The sequence below is a fragment of the Lissotriton vulgaris genome, chromosome 2_2 (assembly GCF_964263255.1).
Source record: "Lissotriton vulgaris chromosome 2_2, aLisVul1.2, whole genome shotgun sequence".
Classification (NCBI taxonomy): Eukaryota; Metazoa; Chordata; class Amphibia; order Caudata; family Salamandridae; genus Lissotriton; species Lissotriton vulgaris.
This window is the reverse complement of record NC_141688.1, coordinates 131,651,852-131,672,900: the sequence shown is the minus strand read 5'-3', so window position 1 is coordinate 131,672,900 and position 21,049 is coordinate 131,651,852. Positions and strand designations below refer to the sequence as shown.

The window sequence follows — 21,049 nt, the reverse complement described above, 5'->3', positions numbered from 1 at the left end:
TTTCCAGTCTCAAGGAGTTGTAGAACACCAGACTAATAATTCTGTAGGCTCCTGAGATATGCACCAAAGGCAAAAACGCTACCTGCCCCAAATAATCAAACTAGGCCCCAATACAGGGTCCTTAAATAAACACACTGTACGTTCCTGATATATGCTCTACACTCGTTCCCAGCATCTAAATACTTTAGGAGCACCCGCGATAACGTTCCTAAGAATCGCAAAGTCGTCCATGTCTGACTGCGTTTGTTGCCCATAATTCTAGTTACATTATCTATTAGCGACCTTGTCACCCACAACAGTGCGTCTAGGCAGTTTGGTGCCTAAGTAGCCAGGGTGTATAGGTCCTTCAATTGAAATAAGCTTTTTTTACAATGGAAACATTTCTGTCCAGTCACTGATTCTGGTTCAAATATTTGGTGTGTAAAAAAAAACAGTGCATTTGAGCTCACTGGATTGTTATTAACCTGTTATGCTTAATGGTTAATACGTGATAAGAAGTGACGGCTGGTAGTATAGTCGGTATGTCTGACAATGAATATGTGATGAAAGAATGTGCCATGAAATTACTTTTCTGGGAAATATTTTCATGAATTTCTTACAGGTGCAGTGTTGTCTGTGGAAGCTGCTGTGACACTAAGATGTGCTCTTTTTGGCCCTCTGTGCTGTTTTTGTCAATGATTTACTCCATCATGCTTGAATGCTGTTATCTTCGTCTGTGTGCTATGACTCAGTCCTGAATTAGACGTTGAACAAAGACCTAATTCTCTTTCCCCAGAGAGAACATCCTAAAAACAGCAAAAGCTCTTGTCGAAGACACAAAACTGTTGGTATCCGGTGCGGCCTCGAGTCAGGACAAACTTGCCCAAGCAGCTCAGTCATCAGCTACCACCATCACGCAGCTTGCGGAAGTCGTGAAATTGGGCTCAGCCAGCTTAGGATCAGACGACCCAGAAACACAGGTTTGTGTGCATCGGGCTCCTTTGCTCAGCTATGAAGACCATCCCTTTGTGAAGTTCCCAGTTATTTTCATATATGTTGGGGTTAAAACATGGAGCTATACAAATATATCTACAATGAATTGCCTTGTGTTTACATTGATCATTAGGATGGATATAATTTTACATTTTCTGGAAGCCACTTTACATGGATATCTGATGGAGGCCTGACAAAAGGTTCTGGAGCCCCAGTAGCTCTTGGACTTAGAAACAAAATGGAATAGGAAAAGATGGGTCCAACTAAGAAGAAGTGTGGAAAAGGTTTCTATTCTAAACTGCATGAATTTCGCCAGTCATGATCTACTGGACAATAGACTGCTTTATCAAACTAATCAATGCACTTAAAAGTTCTGCTGCCATTCAGTTTGATTCATGTCCCTGGTGCTAGGCCTCTATATCTGCAAATGTGTTTATTGAGATCTTGAGGAGTGTATCAACCCCCCAACATATAACAAATGTAATGTGCCATCATATCTAGTGGCTATCCTCTGAAGTAACAGCAAGATGGACCTTAGTAACTACAGGCTTCTACTTGCTGCTTGTGAGATTGTGTTTTGCCAGATTGATCTGTAACAATTTCATGGAGTGGGCTTAATGTGAAACATTATCTCAATAATATCAATAATGCACTTGGAGATTCAGGCCTGGAAGTTCCACATTTGACGATGCAAGCAGCATTGGCCATGGAGTCCAAGACAAATAACTGTGTGGTCCAAGTCATTGGACTATGCATTTGTTAACTTTTCCTAAAACTTTGACAGGATTAAAAGGCAACTGATTTAGAACAAAATGGATAATAGGGAGGTCCTACTTGGGTCTTTGGAATGATAAACTAGCTGTACCATAACACTTAGGCTCAAGTTAAACGTTTACTTTCTGCAAGGGCATTGCTTGCAGGATGCAGGTGAACCAGGTGTCCTAAGTGTAACTTGCACCTCCATGGATTTCTGATGTCATCAGTGTTGTAGTATGGGAGGTCTTAAGCAGTGCATCGTTGTATCACAAGTTACACCAAGTACCTGTACTTTCTCGATAGAGGGGCAAGCGTTAAGAAATTCATCAAAAAGACAAACTCTAGATATTATCTTAGTTCCTGTGATATATTTAAAGTCCGTCCTAGAGTTTAATAGCAAGGAAAGACCAAAACCCCAGATATTAATATTCCATTTACTCTACTGTTGCTTAGAATGATGAAATGCTTCGAATTTCTTAGTTTTTTATTTTATTGTGCATCAATGCCAGAAAACCAGCTAAAGACGTGGTTATTTGACCAATAGCCTTGTATATCTTCTTTACCCCAGTTGCTGATCCATCCCTTAATTAGCGCCGAGACGCCCACGGGTATTCGCCGCGCTCTACAAATGTCAATAAATAAATAAATAAATTTAGGTGCTGAACAATCGCAGACAATCTTTACATAGTAACATAAAACAATCAAACACAAAATATACATTGGTAAAATAAAAGAAGTAGCTTGTAAGGGCTCAGCCAAGTTTCTAGATTTCTTTATAGTCTTAACAAGTACTAGTTAATCTCTGTTTGAGGGTAAACACGATTTTTGTTGGTTGAATATTTGTTGGTAAATCATTCCATAATTTGGTACCTGCCATCTACAGCATTTTGCTCCAAACTTGAAGTATTGCTATTTGGGGATTAACAGAATCCCCATTTTGTATAATCATAGGATGCTGGCTAGTTCAGGTTGAGGAAAATGTTCCCTAGGTACGGCAGAGCTTTACAGGTGACAGCTTTCCAAATCAGATTGAGGCCTCAATGCTGAATTTGTTTTTCTACCATCAGCTTGTAATTTGAGGACCGCTTTTTTATGAAGGCTTTAATGATAAACCTGCAGTTTGTAGTATACATTTACAGTGAGCAGCAGAGTGTAAAGAGCACATTTTTGGCATGGCATTAAGGTGGCAGAAAGCTCATATAGCCATTGATTCGACTTGATGTGAAAGGATAGCTTTGAGCCAAAAAAGACCCATAGATTGCACACCATCTAAACAGGTGAATGGAGTAAGTCTGAATCTGGGGCCCAATTCAGCTTGGCTGCTGTCTACCCTGTGCATCTCCCCCACACCTGTGACTTAATCTCCCAGGTTTAAACTTCAACCTGGTTCTTTTCCTAGCCACAGCAACTTTTCTTGTGCATTGTTTTTGTCTCATTCATAATTTCCTTTTCTTACTGTCATCAAATAACCACTTTGATACAGTTACACTGAATACGCACCGGTCAGGTTTACCACTTTTCACTAAGGGTGTAAAACTAATGATGCATATAGTTGGAACACATCATTATCACTTTTTTTACCGCACTCTTATGGCCTAGCGCTCATCAACTTGATGCTGCACCCTTCACCTACGTCACTGATAGTGTCTTTGCTTCAGCTGTTCTGCAGCTAATGGCTCAGCCCAAGGAGTGTGAGGATGAGCAGAGGAGACCATATTAAGGAGAGATCTCACGGGCAACGCTTCACCATCAGAATCAATACCTGGAGCTGTGGGTAGCTTTGATCTGCAAGTCAATTCGTGTAACAGCAGCATTGATAGAAGGATAGCTTCTGCTCTGCCATGCCCAGAGTTCCCTATCTCTTCCCTTTGTTGGCTGGGGTGGCCTGCTGCTTGTGAGCTAATCAATCAATCAGACAGGAATTGTAAAGCTCGGCTAATCACACGTGAGGGTCTCCAGGCACTGTCAACCCAGCAAAAGAGGGGTTTCAGTTGAACAGCCAGGCCCTGAGTTTATTCCTGAAATTCAGCAGAGGATGATGTTCAGAAGTGAAGGGGGAGGTTGTTGCAGGACCTGCCATCGAGGTAGGACAGGGAAAAACCTCCACTGCTGCTTCGGCAGATGCAGGGGATGTGAGCACGGAAGAGTGAGGCAGAGCGCAGGTGTCTGGCGGGCCGGTGGAAGTTCAAGTGGTGGTTGATGAATGTTGGACCTTAGTTGTGCAGGGCTTTGTAAGTGTGGATCAGTATCTTGAATTGACAAAGCTACTGAATGTGCTGCCAGTGAAGCTTCCTGAAGTGGGGGGTGGTGTGAGGTCGTTTGGCAAGGTCGAGAATGAGTCTGGCTACTGAATTCTGTATGGTCTGCCGCCTTTTCAGGAGGTGGGTGGTGGTACCTTCATAGAGTGTGTTGCCATAGTCCAGTCTGCTGGTGAATAGGGCGTGAGTGATGGTTCTTCTCGTTTGGACTGGAAGCCATTTGAAGATCTCGCAGAGCGTAGGAAGGATGAGGAAGCAGGCAGAGATACTGCGCTGATCTGGTTCTTCATGGTGAACTTGCTGTCCAGTTCGGAAGGCCTCAAGGAGTCGTTCCACTGTGAAGTGTTGTTCCTGAAGATCAGTACTTCTGTTTTGAGAGGATCAAGGAGTACAGACCAGGAAGACCGCTATACTCTAGTAGCACTGGCCTGTTAACCCCTCATTTCCAAAAACATTGTAGGGGGCTCTTTTATGGTCTGAGCAGCAAGTATCTGGAACCAGTTGTATGACCATTTGAGATTCATAACCGAGGAAGCACCCTTCAAGAAGGTTCTGAAGACCCCTCTTTTTACGCTATAAGACTTGGGTACACTTTTGGGTGCTCTGCTCCTCTTCACCTGTTCTTTTGTTCTGAGCTCTGGGACACACTCAGGAGTAAATACATTAATTCAGTAATATTGTCTGTGTTGGGTTTTAGGCAGTTGTCTTTCATCCAGTCTGCAATGATTGTCATGCCTATGTCGAAGTTGGCCATAGAGGTGTTGGGGTCTTCTGATAGAGTGAGGATGAGCTGGATGTCGTCAGCATAGAATAGGATGTTTATTCCAAGTGATTTCTTGATGTTGGCCAATGGGGTCAATGCGGTAACAGTGAAGGGCTGATGAACGGGCCTTGTGGGACACTGCAGATAATGTTCTTGCATTCTGAGGTGAAAGGAAGTAAGCAAATCCACTGGGTTCTTCTGGTGGGGAAGGAAGTAATCCATTTGAGAGTGCTTCCTTGGATTCCAATTTGGTGGAGTCACTAGATGAGGGTGTAGTGGGATACTGTGTTGAATGCAGCTGAGAGGTCGAGGAGGGTCAGGGCAGCGCTTTTTCCCCAGTCCAGGAGATTGCTGGTGTCGGCAGTTGCAACATTCAGAGCGGTTTCCATGGTGTGCTTAGTGCGGAATCTGTATTGGGAGATGTACAGGGAACTGTTGTTCTCCAGGTGTTGCTTGAGTTGGCGGTTGATGGCCTTTTCGAGGGCCTTGGCTATAGAGGGGAGCAGAGAGATGGGACAGTAGTTCTTGAGGTCTCTGGGGTAGGTGTATGGCTTCTTGAGAAGGGGCTTGACTTCTGCGCTCTTTCATTTTTTGGGAAAGGTGGCCGTGGAGATGAAAGTGTTGAAGATGGTGGTAAGCTCATTGCTGATTATCTTGCTTCCTATGTTGAAGATGTGGTGGGGATAAGGGTCCATGGGTGCTCCCGAGTGGATAGAGTTAATGATGGCAATGGTGTCTTGAGTGGTGGGCTGGTTCCGGCTGGCAAGGCAGTTGGTTGGGTTAAGACTGGTGTTGGCGAGGAGGTTAAGGATTTTGACAGTGGTGGGTTAAGGTTCAAAGTTTGTGTAGATGGTGGTGAACTTGTCAAGGAAGACATTCGCCAGGATGTCGCAGAGTTCCTGAGAGGGGGTGAGGTGGGGTGATGTTTTAGGTGGCTGAGGGGTTGAGGTTTTGGAGATCTCTCTGATGATGTTGAAGAGTTCCTTGCTGTGGTTTTAGCTGGCTTTTATGAGGTCGTTGAGTGTGTTCCTTTTAGTTTTCCTCAGGAGTTGGTGGTATTGATTCAGTGATGTTTTGAAGGTGGCTCGGTTCGAAGGCTCCTTGGTTGTGCGCCATCTTCTTTCAAGACGTTCGCATTGTGCGTTTAGTGGTTATCAGTTCTGCAGTGTACCACCAGCTGGTTTGTACGGTGGGTTTCTTGAGATTGGTGGACTTGACGGAGGCAACTTAGTCAACGCAATCGGTGAGGTGTGGAGGTTTTTGATTGCTTGATGTACTTTGGTGGAGGTGTCCGGGTGGGCGGCGTTGAGGGCATGGGTCCATTGGGTCTTACACACTTTGTTCCAGCTGCAGTGGTGGGTGCTAGGCAGTTTGGTAGTGGAGCCGGGGTATCCATTGATGGTGAAGTGGACTTTGGCATGGTCTGTCCAGGTGAGCTTGGTGAGATGGCCGTACTTGACTCTGGCTGTGAAGATGGAGTTGAGTGTGTCCTGCATTGTGTGTGGGGTAAGTGGCAATCTGGGTGAGGCCAACGTTGTGGATACTCTTCAAGAGGTTTGCCGTGTTGGTGTTGTTGAGGTTAAAGATGAGGTCTCCAAGGAAAATGTAGTCCTTGAAGTCAATAGCGGGGCGGGGTCCTGGTGGTCTCTAGGGGAGGGTGCCTCTGATGGTGGTTTTGCCGTCTGTTTGGAGTTGGATCTATGAGTTATTCTATGAGTGGGTTGGCGTCATCCACAGTGGTGGTGCAGAGGAAGGCTTCTTTGTGGATGATGGCGATTCCCCCTCCACGTTTGTTGATCCGGTCTTGGTGTGCAGTCTTTTAGTCGGTGAGGTAGCAGTTGTGTTGCTGGGTCTAGAGTTCGGAAGCGCCATATCTTTAGATTGTGGGAGAGGCAGGGTTCCTGGTGCTGCGCATGGTCCTGGCGCTGATGGTGGCAGACAGGCTTACCTTTGGCATACCAGCTGTGCAGCCCTTTTGTGGCCTCCATTAAATAGGATGGGAGGAGGGAGGAGCGAGACCCGGCGGTGAGAGTGAAAAAATAGGAGGAAAAAACTGCAGCAATGAGAAGCACAACAACAGTCACAAAAACAAGTAACATTCAACAGAAACAACAACAAAAATACCAACAACAAAAATTTCCAAATAAAAAGTATACAGGAAGATAAATTGCCAGATACAATTTACAAATAAACAGTGAGCAAGAAAAAATGTGATAAGAGTTGGCAGTGGCAAGGAAAAGCACTTAATGTCAGGTCGGAGCAAACAGCTGTTCGCTATTGGGAGAAGGTCCCAAGGGATCCGGTCACAAAGAGTCTCCAATGTATGGAGAAGATAGGAACCTGGAGAAAGATTTGTGTTGGTAAACCCCTTGTTCTCTACCCTTACGTGCACTGTATGCTTGTGGATCTGAAGTGAGTAAATTAGTGAGATCTCTGTTGACACAGTGACAGCGTGCATTTGTTGTAAGATATCGTAAACAAACTGGCTGCTCGGAGCAAAGTTTAGACCATTATTTAAAGCATTAACGGCTGTTGAGTTAATGTGGTCCTACCCCAGAACACACTCATACACACAAATGTACCATTCCATACATGCCATTTGCCAAGGAAATGTGGCTGGACTTCTTCAGGTCCTCAGGCATTCAGATTAGTCAGTCAACATCATGAAGTTTAGCTTATTGAGAATGAATGTGGAAAAGATCAGAAAGCTGTGGTCAGTGGAGTGCGTGCACTCAGAGGTGTGGAACAGATTAGGCTTAGAGCAATAGCAGAATTGTAAACATGCATGTTGTTAACACCTTGCGTGCGGTGCAGATTTACCCCCAGTGCTGGGCCCCAATGTAAATGGGTGTGGTCATGATGGAACGGTTCCATCATGAGCACAGGTTCCATCATGAGCATCGAATGGGTTAAAAAAGTCAAAATTCTACTTAAAGTTAGTTAATATAAAAATTGATGACTGTCACAATCTTTGCCTTAATTTGGTATCTGATGCATAGTTTCTAAAAGTGGGAGCCATCTCAATGCTTTCCATTAAAAGCTACCTTAAAATTATTGCTGAATGAGAAGGAAGGATCAGGGCAATATGTATATAATAGGCACGTTCATTCCATTAATGTAGGTTTTGACTGGTTGTTGCAGGTTGTTCTGGACGAACAGAAGAAATCTGTTTTGGTATGGTTGAGCTGCAAGTAATTGTCGGACATCCAGGTATGGATGAATTGCTGGCAGTATTTGAGGCATTCAACGACTGAAGTTGAGGATACTTTCAAGTAGAGTTTTATGTCTTTAGCATGTTGGTGAATTGAATTTTGTAGCTGTTATCAGTGAGTAGAGACCTAAAGACTCCAAGTAGAAGATGATGTGGACAAGATAGAACCCCCGGGGACTGCACAGCTTTTAAGACCTTGGGGTGCCCATATGAGCAAACTGCTTTCCGTTGTATTGCTCGGAACAGATCCATTGAAGAACATTACCAGTGAATTTCATTCTAGACTTCATGTTGTGGAGGAGGATGGGAGGATCAGTGGTGTTGAAGGTGACTGAGAGGACCAGCAATATCAAGAGAAAAGGTCACCTTTATATGTTGGCAGATGAATGTTGTCTATGATTTGTAAGGTAGCGGTCTTTGTGGTGCCGTGTGATCTGATGTCTTATTGGTAATCGTTCATGAGATGGTTGACAGTGATATGATCTTGAAGTTGCCCATAGACTAGTGTTTTGATTTTGCTGGTGAAGGTTATATGAGTGATGTTGGCATGTTTATTATGGTCTAATGTGCACTTCTTCAGGAGTGGGAAGATCTGGCATTTCTTGAGAGATTCTGGGAAGAAGACTTGAGTGAGAGAGGTGGTGATGACTGTGAGTGACAAGGATTTGAAGGATGATCACTACGAGATGTTATGGAGGGGTGGAAGCACGGGAGAAGTAGGCATGATGTTGGTTTGCTATTGGATTTTTAAAATATATTTTCATTAAATAAGAGGTTGGTGGCAATGCACTTGTTTTTGGAATGTAGCATAGAAGGGTCAGACAAGGGAGATTGATGCAGTGATTGAGGACCCTGAAGAGCGTCTTGCTTCTGTTTCATTGATTGTGTTAGTATAGTACTTTGCTTTAGCTGATGTGTATTTATGCACCCCATCGTGCACTGCTTATGACTTCACATATTACATCACTCGACATTTTAAATGACATTGTCATGACACCAGTCATTATTTTTAAAGAACTAATGAGTACCACAGTCTCCAAGGTAATAAATGAGTTTGGGCATAAGCAGTGCCTAGTAGGGGCGCAAGTTCCAGTTAATTGACTGAACTATAACTGGCGTATTTCAGTGTTTTTTTTTAATGTTGTTTTCTCGCTTCAACACCTAACTATTACTTCGCTTTAACTTGTAGTGCGTTCGTTTTTTCTGTGAATATTTATGCGTATGTGTGTGTATGTATGTTTACATTTGTTTTTTGAGCTTAAATGTATGTGACTTGAAACTGACATAAGTAAAGTGTTGAACATACCTTTGGTCACTCTACCAAGCTTTGCCAGAATAATCTGATAGAGACTACTAGCCACAGATTCATTCACGTAGAATTATCCCCAGGCGTGAGACTGGATCCAGAAACTTTTTGCCACAGCATCCCTGAGCGCTATGGGCGGGCGCCATCACGCGACTCTGCCCAGGCGTTGTCCGCGTATGTGACGTCAGCGAGGTCACATTATTCCCGCCCCAGCGCGCCCACGTCAGTTTTTTCCTTTTCCGCGTGCAACGTGGATCCGGTCCGGCCTTCCGGGGGCGTAGGCTCTCTGCGGGTGAGGCGGCACCGCGCGTCGTCCTAGTCACCGTTTCCTGGTGTTGGGGCGTCGAGTCCAGATGGAGACATACCCGGCGGCTTTGCAGGCCTCGCTGGCGTTTCCTCCTCCTTCCCCTCCTGGGGCGTCAGCGGATCACTTGCCTTGTGCGGAGCCCTCCGCGGCACCGCCGGCGGCTCCAGCCCCGGCGCCGACTGGCTCGGATCCAGGCTTGGAGGATGTGGTACTGTTGGAGTGCTGCCCTTCAGGGGTTCCTCCTTCAGACCACGGTGCCTATGCCTTGGAGCAAACTCCTGCGGTGGTCCCTGTGGTGTCGCGGGAGGTTGCTGGGGCTCGGGTTTCATCCCGAGCCTCTCTCGGTCTGTTGGCAAGGTGGTCCTGTCTAAGGCCGAGGTGAAGTCGCTACAGCGCCGGCAGCGGCTGAACTGTGCGGAGCTACAGGAGTCGATGAGGCCTCCACGTTATGCGCCGGGTCGAGCTCGTGGGGACTCCTTGTCCCTCTCCGGGCACTTCTCGTCCCTCCCCACAGGCGGCTGCCTCATCGGAGGGGAAGTCGGAGGTTGAATCATCCCTGGCACCGCCACATGGGTTGCTGGGCGACCTCTACCACATTCTGGGCCGTGGCTGGCGGAGGTCTTTGCGTCACTCCCCTGGCCCTTCTCGTTACTCCGCGCAGGCGGCTGCCTCGGCGGAGGTTGAGTCGGCGTCATTCCGGCGCCGCCCTGGGGACAGTTCGGCTCCGGTTCCCGGCACGGTATGTAATGTAAATGTAATGTATAGGCATTTATATAGCGCACTACTTACCCATAGGGTCCCAAGGCGCTTCGACCGCTGCGAAACCCTTCCTGGCTTCCCTGAGAGATGGTCCCTTAATGGGTATCTCCAGGGTGAGACCAGGCATCCCCAGCGGTCTGGTGGGGCCATTAGTGAAGATGAGGCAAGCTAATGCCCAGAGTTGCCGAGTGTGAACACTGATCAGAGTGGGCACCGAGGCGAGAGAATTATCGAGTCCGCTGACCCTGGTCCCGAAACCTGCCGCGCCGGGAATCGAACCCTGGTCCCGGGCCGTCCTCTGCTCTCAGGTCTGCCGCCTCTAACCAGTGAGCCACACTACTTCACTTATGACTTGGAGGAACCCTGTCCAGCGACGCCGGATGGTGTCAACGTCCTGGCTCAGGTGGCGGACTCTACGGCTCCGCGCAGGGGTCGTGCTGCGGATTCGTCTAAGGATGCTCCTTCTTCTCCGGAAGCAGGCTGTATATTGGTGTCGTCCTCCTCGGAGACTGGTCGCCCTGTGGTATCTTTTTCACCGGCGTCGTGGAAGGGCAGCTCCCCGCCCTTTCTGAGGCAGAGGTGTTCGTTGGAGGAGCGGCAGGTCCCTCATTCTTCGGTTCCTTTTGACTTCCAGGTCTGGCCCTTGCCCGTCCCGCTTGGCTTCGGGGACGGCCGCCTTAGTTTGCAGCCGTCGCACACGGAAGAGATGCTTTCTTCACTGCAGGGCCCTAAGGATACGGGTGCCGCCTTTGCTCATGCGGTGTCCATGGCTGTGGGCATTCTGCACATAAGTGACCCTGTTGCTCACTTTCCAGCGGTCCATCTTTTAGAGGTTCTCCACCAGGGCTCTGGTGGGAGGGAAATCTTGCCTCAGGGGATCCGGTGCCTCAGCATCTTCTGCACCGGCATCTTCCGGTGCCGCGTGACCCGTCGTGTCTTTCCCTTCACCCCTCTTCTGCCAGTCCACTTTCGCAGACTGCTTTTCCCTCCCTGTTGCCACTGTTGACCCGGGAGGCCGGCTGGCTGGACTCTTGGGTGCGCAACATGTTCGCCTCGACCAGCGCTGTCCTGCGGGCCCTTAACACCTTGTGTGTTCTGGCCAGGGCCTCCTCCTGTTTGTGGGACTCAGCTGAGTCTCTGGGATCTGCAACGTCCCAGGAGACTGTTCAGGTGGACTTACAGCATCATGCGTTTGATGGCCGGGAGCTTGCGGCATTTATTCTCTGCTTCGCTCTGGACATCTCAAGAGGTGCTGGCCCGGGCCATGGCTTCCTCAGTCGCTCTCCGATGCCATGCATGGCTTCGGGACGGAGTATTCCCCGAGAATATTCGGGAGCGACTCATTGACCTTCCATTTGATGGCAGCCTGTTGTTCCATACCCTGGATGAGTCCGCCATCCAAAGGTTCTTAGCAGGGCTCTGTCCTCCTCCTCCTCCTTATCCTCTTCTTCCTTCATCCCCTCCTCAGTAACTGCTGAGTTGAGTGACTGCTGAGTTGAGTTGGTTCTGGTCCTTTTGGGGCGGTTGCTCTTACTAGGAAGTGTGCCCTCCTAGCTGGGACTTGGCTTTGTTGCCTGCTCGACGGCCCTTTGTTCACTGTGTGTGTGTGTGTTTTTGCTGGAATTGATACACAGACTTGGCCCTGAAATTAGGCCTTCTGTTTTTTTTCTTTTGGGCTGCTTGTCAAGCCTTTTGCAGGGATGTTTCCCTGTGGCCTTTTGTTTGTTCCTCTGCTGCGGAAGTTCTTCCAAAGAGGGTTCCAATGTCTTGGGATTTAACGTACCCTATGTGGGGTAGTGGTAGCTGTTATATAGCTTGCGCTCTGCTGGGGAGTTCTGGTGGCCTTTGGGTGCCTGTTCTCTGTGCATGTTGCGTTGCTTCTTGAGGTTGTGCGCGCGACCCCTCCTGGTGGTGTGCCCGGCCATTTCCTCACCTCCCTGCTCCTGTCCTGCGAGCTGGGATGCTTCTGTTTTTTCTGGCTTATGGCGGCTACTGTCTGTTGGCGATGCTCTGGCTGGCCTGTTGCCTTCCGTCTGGGTAGGACTCGCCTTCTTTTCCCTCGTTTCTTTGGGCCTCTGAGCTCTTCCCCTGGCTTCGGTGGAAGTTTTCTTGTCTTGGAGGGGGTGGGGTACTTCGACCTCTCTGGCCTTGCCCTTGATTCCTCGATCGTGAGTGTGGGGGCTTCTTATTTCTCTTCTTCCTCCGTCCCTATGGGGGCAGTGGTGTTCTGCTTGGGGAGCTCCTTTTGCCTAGTAGGGACCGGGCTCCTTGCCCGGTCCGCATGTCTGGTCCCCTGTGAGACCCTCTTTCCTGTCATAGCTGATGGCGTCTGTTCCCAGACCCTCCTTCCCCGTGGGCATTGCTAGGGTATCAATTCTACGTGAAGGAATCTGCGGCTAGTAGTCTATCAGATGTACGAGTTACTTACCTTCAGTAACAATGTATCTGGTAGAGACGATTCTAGCCGCCGATTCCTTCACGGCCCACCCTTCCTCCCCGTTCTGCGAGGACCCTTGAGTTGGTCTTCGGCACTCTCCCCCCCAGTGGGGGCTGTGACTCCTGTGAGTGAATTCTTTTGCTCTTGCCGGGCTGCTCCATCTTGTCGCTGCTCCTTACTCCTCTTTGGCTCTTGGAGGATGGGGTTGAGGTGCTCCTGTCACCGCTGCTCTGGCTGCTCCAGGTTGGGGTGGTTGGCCTTTCAATTTCTGCCTCCGCTCTCTTCCCTCCTTCTGGCTGCTCGGGGTCTTTCCCCTCTGCTGCCTTTGACTTGGGGTCATCTGGTTGTGCCTTTCCCTTGTCTCTTGGAGGGGGGTTGCGCTCCATGCCGGGGTGGCTGGGAGGTTGGTTGTTCCTGTCCGTTTTGGGACTGCCTCCCCTGTGTCTGCATAGGGTTTGTATGCCTGCTGCATGTGTCTTGGCCCTTTACGCATGTTCTTTGGGGAAGGGGATGGGTGGCTCTCTATGTACTAGCAGGGTGGTTGGTCAGGGCTCTCTCCTGTTCCTCCTCTGTCCCTGCCTTTGGACACCACAGTGTTGCACATCTCTTTATGGTGTCTTCCTCTTTTCTACTATTTCGCACACTGTTCCCATGCTCCCACAGTTTTGGTCTGGTGGCTCCGCGTTGTGGTGTGGAAAAGTTCTCGGAAGAAAACTGACGTGGGCGCATCGGGCGGGGCTTATGTGACCTCGCTGACGTAAGGTACTCGGACAACGCCTGTGTGGAATCGCGTGATGCCGCCCCGGCACGCAGGGATGCTGTGGCAAAAAGTTTCCGGATCCAGTCTCATGCATGGGGATAATTCTACGTGAAAGAATCTGCCGATAGAATCGTCTCTACCAGATACATCGTTACCGAAGGTAAGTAACTCGTACTACAAGTACCGTTTGCAGTTCTACTTGAAATGATTTTAAGAAGATTAAGTGCAGCTAATTGCAGTAAAGCTTACTGTTTCTCAGAGACAGTAAACATAAGGAAAGGTAGAATGGAAATCTTTTCCTGACAGGGACTGTAAACCCCAACAACCTTCACAAATGTCGTATTGCTCATTCCCAATGATGTTCAGACTCTTACTTTTTAAATTGTTTCTCGAAACGTAAATACTAATTTAGCATGTTTCTTTGACATTTACCCAAACTTTGTTCTTGACAGGTCCGGCAAACCTCTAACCATTTACATGACTCTGTTTGTGCCTTTCAAATAGCTCTATATCTATCTTCAGATAAGGCGTCCAAACCCGGACATTGGGTTACCAGACGAGGCGGAGGCGTGCCCGGTACAGTGTGATGAAACTTTGCTTTGATCTGCTGTCCACGCCACACCTAATTATTCCCTAAGCACTTTGCCATCCCGCTGCTTAGAAGTTGGTTTGAGGTTGCCTGATCAAATAACCGAAATAACATTTTCCTTTGTTGGTGTTGCTAACAGTTCCCTGTTCACTTGATCAATGACCATCAGAAGCCTGTAGCCCCAAAATGCCAGGCTCTCTGTTGTGTGGCATTGCTGACTGCATCGCCTTTGTGTTTATCTTTTTGCAGTGCAGCATAAGTCTTGCAACGTGACTTTGGTATGGTTTTTGGGTTAACTAACTCGGGAGGTTATTAAGGTGTTTGAAAACATAGACAAAGTTTTAGAATCATCTCATTATAGCAGATCTATCCAAGATTGTATCTTTTGCATGATAATGACTATACAATGCAAAAACTCCTCTCCTTCACACTGGCATCTGCCATTGATCTCAGCTGAAACCGGTTTGCCTTGTGCAGAATATTACATAGATCACCTCCATGGGAATAATAGTTACAGATTGTGTTCCTCACCAGTTTTAAGCAGAAGTAGAAGGTGGCCAATGCTTTTCCTTAATCGCCCTACATCACTATGGAGTTAATTGTTCCCACCTCTTTCATCTTGCTTAATATGACCCTCTGCTACATTGACACATGTACAGTATCCAAACTGTCCGTAAAATCCCACACATCAACATTGCAGACTCTTTTAAAACTTTACTTACCAAGGCATGCAAAACAAAAGGAGCGGAAACATATAATCCCTTCACACCAGCAAATATTGCTTCTTACAAGTCATAAAACTCTTTTCTTTGCAAATATTATACAATCTTAAAAACCCACATCTCACCTGCCCCCTTAGGAAGGAAACTTCTGGTCAGTTTTGACAGAAGTGTTGTGCGTGTTGACACTGATAGTTCACTATTAGAATTCCTAAGAAAATGATGCTATTACATTGCACCCCACGACAAAGCATTAGTAGGGACCATCCTCATCAACCTTTGCGATAGCAACCGGCTCTAGCTTAGCATAATGTGAAATGATAGACAATTAGAAATCACTGGTGAGCTCCTTGCATCACACAGACTTGACTAGTTTTTCTTGTTGATGCAAAGTCCATAATACACTCACTGATATGACTTTGATTGCGAGCAAACATTTACCCAGTATTGGCCAACAGGGTCAATGCCAAGGGCAATGCACTGTAGTCTTTCAGTACATAAATAGCAGCAATATAATAGTCTATATTCTTGTTTCTTCTGAGGAGCTGCAGTTTAGATACATGCCCAGGCTGCTCACACTGGATGTTCAATCTTCCTTCCTTGTCTCCAGTGGCTCTCTAGTACAGGAAGTGGCTACTGTCACCTTCAAGTTTTTTTTTGCACTTAATCTTCAGTAGATTTACTGTTGAACTGATTGCTTTTGGGTATTCTAATATTTTTAGCAGCGGGGGAAAAAATAGCTTTTTACTAGGTAATGAGTAAAAGCATATTTTAAAGCCATCTGTCAGACTAAAGCTATTCTGTCAGTGTGTGTATTGGCGCAGTCTTATATCATTCCTAGGAATGTGTGTTTATAGTAGTTTAATCCAGTTCATAACTCTGCTCAAAGCAGTGTAAACCCATTCTTTGTGTTCAAAGCAGTGTACTGTGTACAAATAATCAAAGGTACCCCTAATCTTCCTTTTGGACCGGGGAATAAAACAGAAGTCCATACAACAACCCTGCCAGATCACCTTTTAATATCGTACACATTTTATTTTGTAGCAAAAATAATTTTTAAAGTACAAAATTACTTCACTGTGCTGATTCATTTATATCTGCCAAAATATCTGTGTTGAAAGCAGTCTAAACCCATGCCCTAAAGGCTCAAAGCAGTGCAACCCATGGGTCTATGTGCAAAGCAGTGTAATCCCATTCGTTGTGCTCAAAGCATTGTAATGCCATTGTTTGTGTTCACAGCAGTGTAATTGTATCCCATGCGTTTAATACAAAGCAATCCTGTTCTAAACCTGCTCAAACCAGTGTAATCTCATTCGCCGTTTTCCATGTAGTGCAGTCACTTCTTAAACTGTGTTAAATCTAGAATAAACCTACTCTTAAGCTGTGCTTAAAGCAGTGTTATCCTATTGTGAAATAGTGCTCAAAGCAATATATAATCCCTTTATTAAAACCTATTTGAATCAGTGTCATCCCAGTGTAAAACTGTCTTTCAAACAGTGTATCCCATTTGTAAACTCTGTTCTCTCTTCAGCAATGTTCTATGCAGTGGATTTCCTATTCATGAACTGTACTCAGAGCAGTGCACTCCCATTCCTTCTCTTTGCTTGGGACAGTGTATTCTCTTTCTCACAAAGCAGTTCTTATCTTGATCATCTAATATATGTTCTGCAGATTATTATTTTGTGAAACTTCTCCAGTCTGATCTCAGAAAACCTCACTTCTGCTTCAGAAGTACCAGGAATATTGAACAGGCCCCAGAGTATGCTTCAAAATCACTGGATGGGAACTCATAGTAGTATATTTGGAGCAGTTTTTGCCCCAGGCTTTTGGCTCATTCGCTTTTTAATTGAGTGAGACTGGCTCTCGGGACTTGTAACATACACTGAATCTGATCCTTCTAAAATGATAGCTTTATTCGCTCCGATAAGATGAAGGGATTCAAGCAGTGTAAAAGATAGGAAGGTGATGTTTTGCATACTGATCACCAGGACGTCTGTCTCTAGTGTTGTGTCCAGTGGGACTCTGGGGATTACAGTTACTTGAACGAAGGACACATCAAGACTTTATCGTGTCCCATCTCCCTAGTAGGGACCCTGAAGAGATGCTCCATCAGTCACTCAATCAGGTTTTGTAGAGCATGGCTGCATCATCCGTTAGGGTCTCGAGGCTCTGGAAGAACAAGCTGCGTATTCTTCTATTGGTTGAACATCCAGATCTTGAGGTCTTTCCTGAACTGCTGGAGTGATGATGAGGCTCTGGGGTGCATGGGGAGGTTGTTCTAGGTCTTAGTCGCCAGGTGGGAGAAGGAGCGGTCTCCACTGCTCGTCTGGCGGATGTGTTGGGTGGATGCTAGGATTAGAGATTCAGAGTGGAGTTTCCTAGTTTGTTGGTTGAAAGTCATTTGATTGTGGAGGTACACCAGTCCTTCCGTGTGTAGGGCTTTGTAAGCATGGCTGAGCGGCTTGAGCTGGCTTCTCTTCGAGACTAGTAGCTAATCAAGTTCCCTGAGGCGAGGGGTGATGTGCGTCTGTCTGGGGAATATATCAGTATATTTTTTTGTCCCACTGCCAAGCTACTGATACCACTAATGAGGTGAGTGGTCAGCAATGTCTCTCTCCTACTGCTGCACTACTGTGGGAGCTCCTTGTTGCATCACAACACACAACTATGTGTTCCGACGTAAGCAGGAGCTTTCAAAGTAGATTTCCTCTAACTCTGACACAACTGCAGGAGGGATCAGAGGCCGGGATGTAACATGGACTCGCGTTCCTAGGCCTGGAAGTCCAGAGCTCTGGCGTTGGACTCAGACTCAATATGTCTGGATGACTATTGATCACCTGGCCAACCTCTCCGAACGCGAGGGAAGACAACATCAGTCTGCTTCGTCTTACTGAGCATGAGTGGTGTGTCCATGCAGAGGTAATTCAGTCATTATTAACCTTATGGAGCATCCTGCTAATGGCTGTCTTTGCCCCTCAAGTCCTGAGTTCAGAATACACTGAGTGCAGATGATCTTGATTATGCTGAAACGGCAGAGGAGGGCGCTTTCCCGGTATTTTTCCCTTCCATTCCTGCTCATGGTGTATCTCCTCTCACAAAGAGAGGAGGAGGTTCTTCATCTAGACCTCCAGAGCAAATTCCTTAATTTCTAGAGATTGAACGGTGTATTCTGAGCTCAAGATTTATCTGGCTGTGTGCCGTTATCCCACCAAAGGTATGTATGGCATTCACTGCCCATGGTTTATTTCTGGCATCGCGAAGAGGGAGTGGATCCTCTTCAGGCAAGTTATCAGATGTGTTATGCTCCACATTAACTTTGGTCCCACAGGCTTTGCTCTGGTCACAGTAAACTGTACTTACCTGTGATGTCCCTTTCTTGTTTGCGAGATCAGCCATCCTTGTTTAAGTGAATGGTTTTGATGTATTGAAAATGTTGGCTCACTTGTTCCTTTCTCCGCAGTTCGTCACGCATCAATGCACCCTTAATTTGGTGTGCACTTTTCAGGTATCTTGCCCATTGAAGCCCATGCACAGCTGAACCTTGGAACAATTTGCCTTTAAGACTGTATTTTAATGGTTGTCATGTCTGCTTGACATGTTTGCAAGCTGCAGGCTTTGTTCTACATCCACCCTGTGCATGTTTCTGATAAGCTGATTCTCATAAGGTAGGCTTTCTTTTTTTTCTGGACGTATTCTTCCCTTTCCGTGTTGGTCAGTCATTCAACTTACCATCATCCTATTTGCATTGACATCCTGCACCATCTGGCTATTCGCACGACTGTTTCAAATTGACTCGACAATATTGCCTTGATGATCAAGTCTTCCTTGGCTATCACGGGTGAAAAGAATTGCAAGTCAGTTAAGAAACTGTGAGTTTCCTGCTAGGTGATTCTCTTCATAAGGTCTTGTATAATAAATAAAAGTGCCTCAGTCCGTAATTGGGCTGAAACCACCAGGGTAAAGGCCAACTCTTCAGCACCCTCTTGAGGTGTTCTTCTTCTTGTGATTGTGCTGTCGTGTAGTTCCTACAAACCTATATAGGATATGCACGTTTAGACAACATAAACCAAGGTATTTGTGTCTAGACTTTTTCCAGAAACCCCTAAAGGATATGTTAGTCTTTTGGCCAGCTAGCTCACAGTGCCACCATACGCCCCGCAACCTTACCAAGGAGCAAATTGTTTCTGACAACTAACAAACATGACAATCCTAACCCCCGGAGATCGTGGAAACAGTACAGTATTTTTTGCTCAGTTGTGCTCACTTGGTCTCAGAGAGATACACAGAATAAACTGTGGGGACGTTTTCAATGAGTATTTTTTGAACCAGCCTCATTCAAGTATAAAATACATGTGCTGCATCAGCCAGTAGACAGAAACAGATATATACAATTGCAAGCACCAACAGAGTAAATAAAAATTAGAATTCTACCATTGTGCTAAAACAGTGAATAAATGCATGCATATAGATACACTGCAGTAATCATGCGTACTCCTAAGATGCTAACCCTAGCTAAGTGTACCTAAATGTACCTATCATTTATGTTGGTGGAAAGATAAGAATCCACCTAGGAAAGAACCAGTCCCATTACCTGAAGGGAGAGAGCGAAGGATCCCATCTTGATTTCGAGTTGGTCCCACCTCAAGGGATGTCAGACCACTGCATGCTGAAGTGACTGCGTGCAGGAACTTCAGCATCTCATGTCAGCATGGAAGCTTCTCCTCTGGTTTGCCCAGTGAATATGTGGTACTTATATACCCGAAAGGTAGCCTCAGGGTTTTACCTAGATGTGTCATGGTACTGTGGCCCTGTCGTCTAAGGATGATGATAGCGGTGACGTTTGTACAGAGTTATTATACAGAAGATGGTAATCCTGCTGTGATACTAAGAATCCTCATGCATGATAAATGCGACTAGTTTTCTAAGAAAACCACACGACGTTTATTTGGCACCTAACTAGGTAAAAGGCCAGTACCAAAGCTGTTATGTACAGCAAGGTAGGACACATGTAGGTAAAAGGCTGTGCAACAACCTAGGCCTATATTGGTGTACATTGGGGCTCATAACAGTGGCAGGTTTCACTTCACACCTTCACAAGACATTACTGCAGTGACTCTTGGATCCGCAGAGTTTGCCATGTACCTGGTCTGTGTTGGGAGAATTCTAGGTTTATTTGTCACTTCCACCTCCTGGTACATACTGCTTGTGTATTTTACTCAACAGATGAGGAGCATGCAGGTCGAAGAATCTATCAGAAGAACAAGTTACTTGCTAACAGTCTTTATAGTTGCTACTCTTCCTGCAGATTCGTCACACACTTGCTGGTCTCCCCTCCCTAGTTTGTTTTGTGTACTCAATTCCTATTGATTTCTTTGGACATGTCTCCAGGGACATGGATAAAAAGATATGAGGATAAAAAGATATGAGAGTGATGAGTGGTGCCATATATGTCCTCATGAGGCATCATCGGAGTCGAGCCATGAGGATCACTGCTGGCGCAGGTGAGCTGTTTGAACTTTTCTAATGCCAGTTTGGTACCTGCAGAAAATTTAAGAGTCGAGGTATCTGCAGGTTGATGGAGTATCGAAGGTAAGTAACTTCTCATCTGGACAAACCCATTCCCTACAGAGATGGGACCTCATTCTGCCCAAGGAAACTCTTTCCTCTCCATTGTACAGAGGTGGACAAAGCAAATGATGACTTGGTGAAAGGAAAGACTGTTCCTTTATCTTCATTATCCTTAACTTGTGAACTCTGTCCATGCTGGAAACAGCAACGGGTCATGACACAAAATCCAAATTCTTATGGCAAGAAGCGATGCTCAAAGGAGTGTACTCTCTTTTGTCTGCCTTTTATTTGAAGCAGTATACGGCATATATGTGGATGTTTGTTCAAAGAGGTTCAGTCCTGTTCTTATGTAGATTTGTTGATAGGAGTGTGATTCGGTTTTTTAGATAATATATTCAAGCTGTTTGATCAAGGTGGTACGTAGTTGTGTCCCAAATGCACTGTCACAAGTAAGAAAAGTCTGGTATAATTCCCAAAGCAGTAAGTTTGCCTATATACCAGGTGGGTGAATATGCTCTGTGTAAGTATATAAACGTGCATTATGAATGATAAAAAATGCTTTTATACTGATCTTTTGGGTCCTCCGTCTTTGTGATTTACCCTATAGACTCATCAATGAAAGGCTTGGGATTTCCGTTTTACAG

General features: G+C 46.2%; 1 protein-coding gene across 4 annotated transcripts in view; it reads left to right on the top strand.

The window, feature by feature from the left end:
- TLN2 (talin 2) overlaps window positions 1–21,049 on the top strand; it is a 598,939-nt gene that overhangs the window by 414,976 nt on the left and 162,914 nt on the right. For 2 of the 4 annotated variants that reach the window (XM_086959468.1, XM_086959466.1), the window contains exons 45-46: window positions 776–959; window positions 14,034–14,105. In XM_086959468.1, the coding sequence (XP_086815594.1) occupies window positions 776–959; window positions 14,034–14,105 (256 nt within the window). The remainder of the gene's footprint in view (window positions 1–775; window positions 960–14,033; window positions 14,106–21,049) is intronic. The other 2 variants (XM_086959469.1, XM_086959467.1) reach the window with 1 other exon arrangement.